A 12,135-nucleotide genomic window follows, 5' to 3' on the forward strand; every position below is an offset into this window, starting at 1 on the left:
ACAACCAGAGCTGGTCATGGGGCAGGGGTTCCACCCAGGGGTCCATCTGGTGCTGCCCGGGCACCCCTCCCCTCTCTCTTTCCCCTCTAGACCATGGCAGTGGATTTTAGAGGAACTTGGCTAGTTTCTATTCTTCCCATTTCCTAGGCTACCAGGAGCAAGTATACAGGCTTGAGTCAGCCATAGTCCCTGGCCTGGAGGAGCTCAGTTTAGTGGGGGACAGGAATTTCTAGCCAGGTAATCACAGTACAACGTGATTATGGAAAGCATCAGGGACTCTAGCAGTCAAGAAACGGAGACTCCATTATCTTGGAGAACTGGAGAAGGCTCTGTAGTTGAGTCCTGAAAGATTAGCTCACCAGAAGCACAAGGAACAGAAAGCACAAGGAATGGTATGTGCGGGCACCCAGAGCTGTGTGTTCTGGAACAGCGAGGCATTCGATGGGGGTAGAGCTGAGCATGCGGGACACAGACTGGAAGTGAGTGTAGGCAGGGCCCTGCAGGCCAGGCCAGGCAGTCGGGATTTTATTCAGGAGGGAGTAACTGAGCAGGTGAGAGGTAGGTCAGAGTCAGATAGGCATGTTGGGTCACTGTGGCGTTGATGCATGGAAGGGGAGGGGAGGAAGGCAGGGAGGCCAGCTAGGGCTTTCTGTCTCTGGGAGTGTGGGAGCTGCCACACAGCAGACACGCAGGCGGCAACGCTACCAGGACTCTGTCTCCCAAATGCTGTTTTTCCCCAATGCTCTCTCCTCCCCCATGTCTTCCCTCGGGCTGATTAGATCCACAGTGCCCACTGCCACCCATAACTCTGATTCTCCCATCCTGACCACTCTCTGAAGCTCCAGACTGTAAAGCCGACTAGCACCCCTGGGATGTTCCATGGACCTTGAACTCAACACATCTCAAACTGCCCCCCATTCCTTTCCCCTCAGCCAGCCAGAATGGCCAACACCCCACCCCACCCACTGCTCCCATATCAGAAAATGGCAGGCTTCTGAGCCAGAAATCCAAACCTCCCAGAATGCACCTCCTTCGGCCCCATACCCAGTCTGTCATCAAATCCTGCTTCTTCCAGGCATACCTGTGGGGCAGACATGGCCCTAGCTGCTTCTGTGTGTGAGTCTAAACTGAGTATGTGTCTGTGCGTTCGGGGTGTGGTACGTATCTAGCTGTCTGTGAACAGCACTTGGTATATCTTCATCCATCCACCCATCCATCCATCCACCCATCCACCCCATTGTTCTTTCAACAGTCTACCCTGGGCCTGGTCATTGGCAGTCCTGCCACACAGATCTCAGGACAAAGAAAGGTTATGACGTCCAAAAAGGGGCCCGGACACACAGGGAGACAGGCTTGTGGGATTTGAGAAAGACCTACCAGAGGACCTCCTGGTGTGTGTGAGGGGCCTTCTGGAGAGTGGAAGTCCACTGACTATGGCGTTGGACAAAGGAAAGGGCTGGGCTGGGGGTAGTGCCATCCAGGAAGAGTTCCCTGACACCCCAGATTGGGTAAGGGGCCCCCTCTGTACTTTCCTCTTGGGAGCAGCGTAATAGACATCACTGTCCTCCAGGCAGGACCAGGTCTCAGTCATGTTGGAGTGAGTTATCCACAAGATCTGACCCACAGACAGGTAAGCTGCCTTACAGTCTTCACAGAGGCTGGAGTGTCATACCTCCTGGCCTGGTGGACTGGTTCTCAGGTCTGGTGCTGCCCCCCAGACCACCAGAGGTCAGTCAAAGCCCAGGGGTGTGGGCTCAGAGGGGCTCTCCCCAAAGACCTCTCTGCCTGGCCAGCCCCGGGGGAAGGAGATGGTCTGGGAGTTCCATATCCGTTGTGACCCTGTGTTTCTGCCCAAGTCCCTGTCTGTCCCCAGCGGATTCTGGAGGCGGAGTGGGTACAGAGGTCCCCCTTCCTCTCCGCCTGTCAGGCCGCCCACCCCTGCCCCAGCCTGGCTGTGGAACACCTGCCTCCACTCACCTGTAGATCTTGCGGTAGGAGAGGTCACACCAGAAGATACGATTGGTGGCCACTTCGACATCCAGCGCCACGACATTCTTGAGCATGGGGATGAGGCGGGAGTAGTCCCGCTTCACCAGGTCTATCCTCCGCACTTCGTGCCGGTTCGTGAAGATCAGCGATGGGCTTCTGCCAGCTGTGGTGCAGGAAGGGTGAGAGAAATGGTCAGTGCAAGGGGTGGGGTGGGGGGGCGGTGTATGGGGAGGCTTAAGGTGCAAGGTGCCCTGTGTAACGGAAGATCTATATTCTTTGTATTAGACATAAACTCGCCCCAAATCTTTTACGACTCCCCATTTCCTCCTTAGGCTTACACCTTCTGGGATGTGACCCTAAGCCCCATCTAGCCTCATCACTCATCACCAACACACCTTGACTCCAGCCACCAGACCAGTATGATGACCAGGCAGAGCCTGGCTGCCTCGGGCCTTTGCTCAAGTGGTCCCCTCTGCCTAGAACGCATGGCTCCCCAGCTCCCCTGCTTAGGGCCCCACTGCAATAGCTCACAACAGGGCAATGTGAGCATCAAGTGTTTTAGGAAGGGGACTGAGGTTGGAGTGTGAGGATGAACATCAGAACTAGGGTGAGGTTTACAAGAGGAGATGCAGTGTGAGACTCCTCTCCCTGAAGACTCAGACTTTAGTTTACGCAGAACGTGTTTGGGGACATGACTAGAGATGATGTTTCAGGGACATGACCAGAGATGGCGTTTTAGGGGCTGGCAGGGATCAGGGGGGTTCCTGTGAGCTGGGTGTCATTTGCACTGGACTCTGAAACAGTAGCAGGGGTGGGGTGTGTGTAATATACAGCACGGGTCATATACGTGCAATGGAGACAACACACGGCAACCCATGCACACGAAAAGCCATTTTTAAACGTAGGAGGCTATTTTAGGAAGTTCACTAGTGACCGAGACATTCCTGGCTACTCAGCACGAAGGTCACTACCCCAGAGGCCTGTGAGGGGCCAGCACTGAATTCCAGGTTTCCCTCCTGTGACCTGGTTCTACTCTCACGTCCCAGCCTCTGCACTTGGAGCTACCTGGGCCTTCTCCCCCTGTTTTCCAGCAGACATTTCTGCAGGCCTCCTGGTCCCTGTCACTGTGCATCTGTGTCAGGCTAACGAGTTCCCTGGGGACCAGGGAGGACCAACACAGAGTCCTGTGTGGCCTCGGCCTGTGACCTGCGTGTGGTGATGGGGCAGGGTCAGGGGAAGAGAGGATCTGGTTCCCAAAGAGGGTCCAGAGAAAGAAGAACTCTGGGTGTAGGAAGGAGAAAGAAGGAGAGCCGAGGTCAAAGCCCTTCCCCTGACGGTTCCCTTTTCTTTGTCCCAAAACGAGAGCAGCAACATGATCCTCTGAAGGCAGGAGCTGGGTTACAGGGTATCTCGAGGTGCTAGGAACCCAGTGTGCAGGTGGCTGGGATTTAGTGTGACTGCGCTTCAGATGTTCCTCTGCGGGACCCTGTGATGATGCGGCAGTCATGTGCTGTCTCTGCTGCACGTTCACAGTCCGTGCATGGAGGACACGCGTCCCTTGGGTGGATGGGAGGGCAGCGAGAACAGGCAGCATGGGATGCATGACGCGCTAACGTACATGTGGCATGGGGCACAGTAGGGGCGGTAGGCTTTGGGTTTGCAGGCTTTGTGTCCCTTACTGTGGCCGCACACCATGCATCGTGTGTGTGCGTCTGAGCTCCGCTTGTGCGTCCGAGAGCCTCCTCACAACCCCTGCTTGGATGTCAACACAGCTTTCTTGAAAACTCGACATGCTCAAATCAAGCTACTGTTCCCCCGACCCTGCTTCTTGCACCATCTTTCCCAGCTCCGTGGATAGCAATCCTGTTTTCCCAGGTGTTTGGCCAAAACCCTTGCCGACATCTTCAACTCTCTTTTTTTAACTCTCACATCTTACATTCAATGGGTATGTGAATCTTGTTGCTTCAAAATAAGTCTTAACCTGCAAAGTACGTCCAGTCTGCCTGCTTTGTATCATTCACACTGCAGCACGATGGTCCTAGCCACCATCACCTCTTCTGCATGATACAAAAACCTCTTAAATGGTTTCCCTGCTTCTTGCCTGTCCCCTACAGTCTCCTCCCAGCACAGCAGCCAGAGGAAGCCTTTGGAAATGAAAGGCACAGCACACCCCTCCTCTACTCAAAGCTCTCCAAGGCTTCCCCCTGACGTGGGGTGACAGCCCTTATGATGGTCTAGAAGACTCTGATCTGCCCAGAGTCCCCTCGATGACTTCATCTCCTGTGCTCTTTGCTCCAGCTACGCCGGCTTCCACGCTGTCATCGGAACACACCCCACACGCTCCTGCTTTAGGGCCTTTGCACTTTCTGTTCCTTTGGCCTGAAATGTGGTTCCTACTGATAGCTGCATGTCTCCTTCCTTCACCACCTCCAGGTCTTGACTCAAATGTTACTTTCTCACAGAGGTCATTCCCTGACCACTCTGTCTGAAACTGTACTCCTCTCTGCCCTTCTGGACTTCCCTCTCCCCTTCCCCGGGTTGTATTCCTCCTTAACCATGACCACCATCTGCCATGCTAGTTCACTTATTTATCAGATTTTTTTTTTTTTTTTAAATCAGATTTCTTGTCTGTCCCATGCACCAGGATGTAAGTCCCAAAGAGCACGCAGGGATCTGTGTCTGCTTTGCTTACTGCCGAATCCCCAGTGCCTAGAACGATGTGTGGGTCCGTGCATGTCATGCCCTCTCCTGGGAATGCCTGTGCTGTATGCGTGGCCTGCACGGTCAAGCATGTGTCCATACATGGTGTGACTGTGAGTGCCGTGTCTGTGATATACTGGGTGGCTCTGGGCAGGGTCTGTGCAGGTGTTTGTGTGCAAGGTACACTTATAATCCAAGCAACGCATGTGCCCCCTGCTCCGTGTGTGTGTGTATCTGCGTACCCATCTGCTCCTCACAGAGGTGGCGGCAGCCGGCTCTCTGCAACCCCATGGAGCTGTCCCCGTACCCCCACCTTGGGGTGCCCATACCGACAGCCTTGCAGTTCTTGGTCAGTGTGTCCATCTCGTAGCCGGGGTGGCACTCGCACTTGAAGTAGCCCTTGTAATTGACACAGATCTGGCTGCAGGCATCAGGGTCCTCACACTCGTCGATGTCTGCCGGGATGAGCACAGGTCAGAACCTATAGGGTGCTCTGCCTCTGTCTGGGGGAGGGGGAGGGTGGGGAGGGTCTCACCGCCACAGGTCTTCTGGTCCAGGAGTTGGTAGCCTGCTGGGCACGTGCACTCAAAACCAATCTTGAGGTCCGTGCAGATGTGGGAGCAGCCACCATTGTTGTGCAGACACTCATTCAGCCCTGGGGAAGGACACAGGCTCCTGGGGGTTCAGGAGTCCTGGCTGGGGAGGTGGGGGCAGGACAGGGGTAGGGCCTAGAGCTGAAGCAGAGACTCCGGGCGGCAGGACCCCCGTGGGGCCAGGATGCTCTCCAGCTGCACTGAGCCGCAGCCTTGTTAACCAGGTGACTGCGCAGAGGAGGCTCAGAGAGAGGTGCAGGTCCTTGCTCCAGGCTGGACCCAAAGACAGGGACAGAGTGGAACTCAGGTCCTTTGCCTCCCAGGCCAGGGCTCTGTGTACCCGGAGGCCAGAGGCAGTTAGGCCGCCTGAGGTCTCTCCTTTCACAAACACAGGTCTCACAGCTCCTCCTTCCTCGTGACCTCATTGTGCAGGGACCACCTCTCACCCTCAGGATACCTCAAGAACCCCTTCTGAAATGCCCTTGCTTAAACATTTCCAGCCTCAAGGAGCCCCTTCCCTCCCAGGGAAGCCTTCCTCACTGGACTGGCCTTCCTGAAGCTTTTGCTCCCACTCCAGCTCTACTGGCTGGGGCTGGCCAGTGTCTGAGGGTTCCCTCTGAGTCTCCTTGAAGCGCTGATTTCTGACGCCCTGCTATCCAAGTGCCTTCCTCCAGACACATCCCATCTGTCCATGTCCCGACCAGGACAGGGCCCAGGGCTAGTTCACTGCCGCCCAGAGGGAGTCTGAACAACAGAGACTGACCCCACCGAGCTTGTGGTTATCTAAGACCTCAGGTGCTTTCTACACAGAGCTGCCGCTCTGGCATTTCTCTCCTACCGTGAAATATGATGGATTACTTCCACCTTCTCCCCTCTCAGCCCCTATCCCTCCTTTTATACTCAATCACAGGTCTGGTCCCATTGCTGCAGGGGCTGAAGGAAGCCAGAAGCTCATCGGGTCTCCCCACCCTACGCTTCCTCGCCCCCTCTGGCAGAGTCCTAGGGGAGGTTAGGGAGGCCGGCACCAAAGCTCACCATGTCCTCACAGCATCTTCTGAGCTTTGGGATCACAGGTTAATTCTGCAGGCCAAGAGAAGGTGCCCTGCCACCCTTCTACCCCCCAGGTTCATGCACCGCCACTGCAGCCAAGCCAAGCACAGCCGAGCCAAGCCAGTTGTGGCCATGCACAGAGCTGGTCTGAGTGGTCCGCCCCAGGCCATGCACAGCGGCGGGTGCCCACCTCCAGCCCAAGCCATGCGTACGGATGACTCCCCTTTACCCCTGGGCCGCCTCCTGTTTCCCCGGGATGTTGGTAGCACTGAAAGAACAAGATCACAGCAACCCCATGACTGGAAGTTCTGGGGGGTTGGGGGTACTCAGCTGGGTCCAGCCCTGGGAAAAGGCCCAGTCCCCTGGGGTGGGCTGAGCCACGGCAGCTTTGAGGGGCACTCTGTGGGGCACCACCTCCGGGAATCTTCGGTCACTCCACTCCTCCCCTGACCTCTCCCACACTGTATTATTCCCTCAGTGCCGTCCATCCGTCTGCTCTGCTCACCGCTCGCTCACTGCCTCATTCACGCACCCACTCGCTGCCCCCTCCCTCTGTTCGCCGCCCCCCTCCCTCTGTAGGTAGCAGCAACTCCACAGCTGTATTTACCAAACCCTTGACAGACTAGCATGTGTAGGATGGCTCTGAAAAGGGAAGAGGGAGAGCTCGAAGTGGCTCAGGTTTCTCTGATAGAGGAAAGCACAGAGTCCCTTCGGGGTGAGAGAATGAGTAGTGGGTCCTCGTTGACCGTGCATTGGAAGGCCAGTGCCAAAGCAGCGCCTGGAGGTGCTTCCCTGGGCCTTCCCAGTGCTATCTATGCTGGAGGCGATTCTGCTGGGTGCCTGCAGGGGAGGTGGGGGTGGTCCAGAGACTGCCAAGGAAGGGAGGGGCAGAGTCACTGTCCCCAGCACATGCGTGTCCCTGCGTACATGCTCCCACACACTGGCGGGCGCACAGACCCCACAGACAAATTCCCACGGATGCAGGGACGCACAGAGACACAAGATGCAGTCCCCTTGCCTTACTCCAAGGAGGAGCCGTGGACACAGACACTGGGCTCTCCAGCACACAGACACAAATACATGCGTACATACTTCTCTTAGATGTGTCGTGCAAAAGACCAGAAAGAAGAGATTTAGTAGGTTAGCAGCCCCTGGCTAACTCCAGATCTGTGAGGGGTGAGGGGGTTGTTGGTGGTGGAGGCTGGGCTCCGTTGTTCCCATTTCCCTATTATCTTTTGCTCACGTTCCTTCCTCTGGGACTTTTCCTGGCAGGGCGTCTGAGGGAGCAGGAAGGCCTAAGATGAGCGCGTTCCCGCCAGCTTCGGTGCAGGCTAAGTGACCTGCAACCGACCACGCTGCCTTCCAAAACCAATTTTTTAAATCTCCAACAGGGGTGGAAACATGCTGTTCCTGGAGAGTTCTAGAGAATGAAACTCCCCGGAATCTTCAGACTGGCAGCCTGGTCTGCCAGAAAGGTAGGGTTGGATATAGGCTCCGTCCTCCCAGGAATTCTGGGCCCAAAGCTTGGAGCTCAGACATGAACCTTCCTGGAGCCCACAGTGGGTTTCTAGCATATTCTGTGGGCTGCTCACCTCACCTACAGCCCAGACTCTCCTGTTCTTTTCAGCCTGGAACCCTCCCTCACAGCTCTAGCTCTAGAACAGCTGCCTCATCCCGCCCTTTACTCATGTCCAGCCTGTAAGTCTTCTCTCTCAGAAAGCCCAAGCTCCTTGGGGCTCAGGATGGTGTCGCCTTCTTGTCACCTTCTGCTGCTGGGTCTGCCTTACCCTCATTCGGCCTGGCCCGAGCCAGGTGGCTTTGGAATGTACCTCAGTTGGCTACTGTCTGCTGTCCCCTACCTCTCCCTCTCTTCCTGGATTCCTGCAGAGACTAGAAGGCCTCAGAGGCCAGGACCCTGGCTAGGTTAGCAAAGGTCTCAATGGGGAAGGAGAGAGGAGGAGAGGCCGAGTTTGTGAGAGGAAGCATAACTGAGCATCTGGGTTGGAAAGGAAAGGCAGCTTGATTTGTAGAGATGCAGAATGAGGCCACAAGGCAGAGTCCCGCCAGAGGACAATGCACAATTCCAGAGAGAGAGGGTCAGAGCAGAACGTGTGCAGAGGGGCAGGTGTGGGCCTTGGCCTGGATGCCAGGAGGGGGCATGGTGGGGCTGAGTCCAGCAGGCAGAAGGAGACAGGTACTGTACCACACTCTTTCAGAGGTTCATCCGACCAGTCCCGGCAGTCTCTCTGAGCGTCACACACTTTCCCGCCGTCCACGCACTCGCCACTCTTACACTGAAATCTGCGGGGGCCCTCACATGTTGATTCTGTCGGGCCGGACAAGAGAGTGGACAGGGCCTGTGAGACCTTGGGCATGGAGGGCTAGGCTGGTCTAGGTCCGTGGGAGGTGAGCGAAGCTCCAGCCTCAGTCCCCATAGGTCTCTAAAGGATCCAGGATAGACAGTGGGACACGGGGCTGGTGGGAGTTCTGCTCTCAGAAGGGCAGAACCCCAGGAATAAAGTCAGGATGCCCACGTATCATTTAGCTGGGCAAGGCTGGTGGAGGGGAGGGGGCGATATGCCTGATCTGGCAGTTCTGGGCCCTGAGAGGAAAGTAGAAACCCTAGAGAGACCCTGGGGACTGGACTGACCATCTGAGGGGGACCTGTGTCCTAGAGGCCCTGTATAGGGGAGGCTGCCTCACTGCCCAACCCTTTATCCATTTTCCCAGATGACTTGTGGTCAGGGTCCTGGTTCCTACAGGTGGGGAGTGATGACCAGAGGCAGAGTCCCGCCAGAGGACGGTGCACAAGTCCTCTGAAGTGCACAGAGAATGAAGGGAGCTCCCTGGGGACGGAGGTTACGCTTACGCTAGAAGAAAGCCACGTGGAGGCTTGGGCGTGGACAAATGGTGCGGGTGGACTTCCTGCAGTGCCTTCACATGCCCCACCCCCCCAGGCCTCTTTGAGCTTTTGCAAAGTCCTTTAAAATCCTGTTCTGGGGCCAGCAGGACCTGTAGGGAGTAAATCTGGGTAATTTAGTGGCAAATGATGCTTTGGGGGTACACACATCTCAGGCACCAAGGGGAGACCTCTCTGAATTCTGCTCTCTCTGGAGTTGGAAGAGTTCAGGGCTCTTCTTTGGGGAGGGTGTCACCCCTTTGCCTCCAACCTCACGCACCCTGCAGGCAGCCGGCTTCATCACTCCCATCTGGACAGTCCTGTTCCTGGTTGCAGCGCTTGATTGTAGGGACACAAGTCCCTTCCCCACACTGGAACTCGTCCCCACGGCAGGTCCCCAGGGCTGCCAGGAGAAGGCAAAGCAGGAGGGTCAGGGCCAATGTGGTATTGGAACAGCCCTCCTCCCACAGACCCCAGCCCCAGCCCATATCCGCGCTCGGCAAGAAGAGAACCAGGGGCTGAACTTGGGAGTCCTCAGAGGACACCTGGCCAAGGCACTTGCAGTGTACAGATGGGGAGACTGAAGCTCAGAGAGGGGGGAAGGCCTCACCCAGGATCACACAGCACTCTGGCTGACAGAGCCAGGACTGAAACTCAGGTCTGCTGTTTTCTCATCCACCGCCTCTCCCCAGGGCCACCCAACCACAGCACACTGCCGCCTTCTTTTCAGAATCGGTGCTCATGTCTTAATGACTTCATCCCTTCCCCAAACCCTTCCTGAGCACCCTCTGCATGACGGGGACTAGGTGGGACATGGGGAACCCAGAGACACTGGGAAGCTCCCCATCCTCTAGGAGCTCAAGGGGCAGGAGGGAGACTGAAGAATGAACAGGTGACATTACAGTGTAGTCTGTGCTGTAGAAAAGGGCTGCTCCGGGTAGGGCGGGGGGGTGGGGGTGGGGGGGGTGGGAGGGGTGGGGGAGTGGGGGGGGGCGGGTAGCCAGCTCAGCTGGGAGGGTTGAGGCCTTGAAGGACAAGCGGGCTGGCAGGGGCGGGGCGCAGGGGCAGCTCCTGAGAGTACCAAGGTTTGGGGCACTGGAACCAGTGGGTGAATGCCTGAAATGGGGAAGGGCAGGGGGCGGGAGGCAGGACTGGGAAAGCAGGACCAGGGAAGACCCTGGGCCTCTGGGGTCAGACATGAGCTGGGCAATTTAGGAGCCTGGGGACCTCCAACCTAGAGACTCCACCTTCCTCAAGTCAGCGCCCCACCTTAACCCAGGTAACCCGGGCGGGCAGGACAGGTGGGTCCTGGCAGCCGGCGCCTCAGGCCGGCCGGGGGAGAGCAGCACGGCCACGCGGTACGGGGGTGGGGGGCGGAGGCTTACGGCAGTCGGCCTCGTCCGACTTGTCCTTGCAGTCGCGGTCGCCGTCGCAGCGCCAACCCAGGTGCACGCACTCGCCGCTGCGGCAGGCGAACTGGGAGGCCGCGGCGCAGGCGGCGGGCGCGGCGGTGGCCCCGGGGCCCGCGCGGCCGCACAGCTCGGCCGCCTCGTCCGAGCGGTCCTCGCAGTCGAACTGGCGGTCGCAGACCCAGCGCTCGGGGATGCAGGCGCCGCCGCCGCCGCTGCAGCGGAACTCGCGGGGACCGCAGGCCGGGTCGGCGCAGCCGCGCTCGTCGCTGCCGTCGCCGCAGTCGTCGTCGCCGTCGCACACGAACACGGTGGCCAAGCAGGTGCGGTTGCTGCACTGGAACTCGTGCGGGGCGCACACTGCGCGGGACAGAGAGCCGGTCGGCTCTGCTGCTGCTGTGGGGGGGAGGGGGCTGACCCTTGCCCACCCACCGCGGGCGTCCTGCGGGGGGAGGAGCGCCCGACAGCACAAGGAGGCTTCCGATCCGGGGCCATGCAGGGGGACTCAGGGCACCGCGCCTGCCCACCCTGAGCCTCGCAGCCTCACTGGGAGCGAGAATTCCCGTCCCCCCGCCGCCAGCAATGCAGTGGGCCTGGGAGTGCTCCTGCCCTGGGGTGCTGCCCGTCTCCAAGGGCCTTGTGATGTTCCCAGGAAATAATACCGAACGTGACCCCGACCCATCCCAAGGAACAAGATCTGGAGCTGTTTCCTGATGTCATGACTCAGCTGCCTCCCCATCCCCATGGGCCCGCACCAGCCAGGCTCAGTCCCCTGGCCTGGCATCCAAGCCACTGGCACAGAGCCACTGCTCCACCCGAGCTTCTGGTGCCCTGGTGTCTGCCATACTAGACCACTGGCCCCCCTCTTCACTTCCAGGCCTTCGCTCAAGCTCTCCCCTCTGCTGGGTGCTCTCCTCCTGCCCAGCACTATCTCTGTATATCACAGTGACCAGTTCTCATCCTCCAGGGGCCCAAAGCCCACCTCTTTCATAATACACTTATGCTTTCCTACTTGGCAAGCCTCCCTCTACCTCTGTTCTGCGTGCCCTTCACAGCACGTTCAAACATCTGGGTTCACATCCTTCTGTCTCCCTCACGACTACTGCACGGGGACCGGCTCCGAGACTGATCCCACTTGGTCTGGAGGGCCTGGCACAGAGCTCCCTGTGGGGGGCGGGTGTGAAGTAGATGGATGCCAGACACGCGGGATGTTGAGGAATAAGTAGGGATGGGCAGTAGGTAAGGACACAGGTTGCTGGCCCTGCCTGGGGCCCTGGGCTTCCTCTCTAGTGAGCTGCCCAGCTCAGAGGCTGAGGGCTTTGGAGACCACCAGCCCAACTGCTAGTTTATAGATGGGAAAACTGAGGCCCAGAGAGGAGCAATTTGTCCAGGGTCACACATAACCAGAACCCTGGTTTGGAACTCATGTAACCAGAACCCTGGTTTGGAGCTCTTCCCTCCTACTCTGACTACTCTCAGCTTTCTGGTTTGCTCC

At 57.8% G+C, this 12,135-nt stretch overlaps 1 protein-coding gene across 20 annotated transcripts in view; it reads right to left on the reverse strand.

The window, feature by feature from the left end:
* LRP8 (LDL receptor related protein 8) overlaps positions 1-12,135 on the reverse strand; it is a 78,765-nt gene that overhangs the window by 21,023 nt on the left and 45,607 nt on the right. For 5 of the 20 annotated variants that reach the window (XM_082688485.1, XM_082688499.1, XM_082688503.1 and 2 more), the window contains exons 5-11: positions 10,617-11,000; positions 9,512-9,634; positions 8,536-8,658; positions 6,523-6,600; positions 5,225-5,344; positions 5,019-5,144; positions 1,978-2,152 (exon numbers count right to left, since the gene is read on the reverse strand). In XM_082688485.1, the coding sequence (XP_082544611.1) occupies positions 1,978-2,152; positions 5,019-5,144; positions 5,225-5,344; positions 6,523-6,600; positions 8,536-8,658; positions 9,512-9,634; positions 10,617-11,000 (1,129 nt within the window). The remainder of the gene's footprint in view (positions 1-1,977; positions 2,153-5,018; positions 5,145-5,224; positions 5,345-6,522; positions 6,601-8,535; positions 8,659-9,511; positions 9,635-10,616; positions 11,001-12,135) is intronic. The other 15 variants (XM_082688486.1, XM_082688488.1, XM_082688491.1 and 12 more) reach the window with 9 other exon arrangements.

Source organism: Mustela nivalis, assembly GCF_964662115.1.
Source record: "Mustela nivalis genome assembly, chromosome: 10".
Lineage (NCBI taxonomy): Eukaryota > Metazoa > Chordata > Mammalia > Carnivora > Mustelidae > Mustela > Mustela nivalis.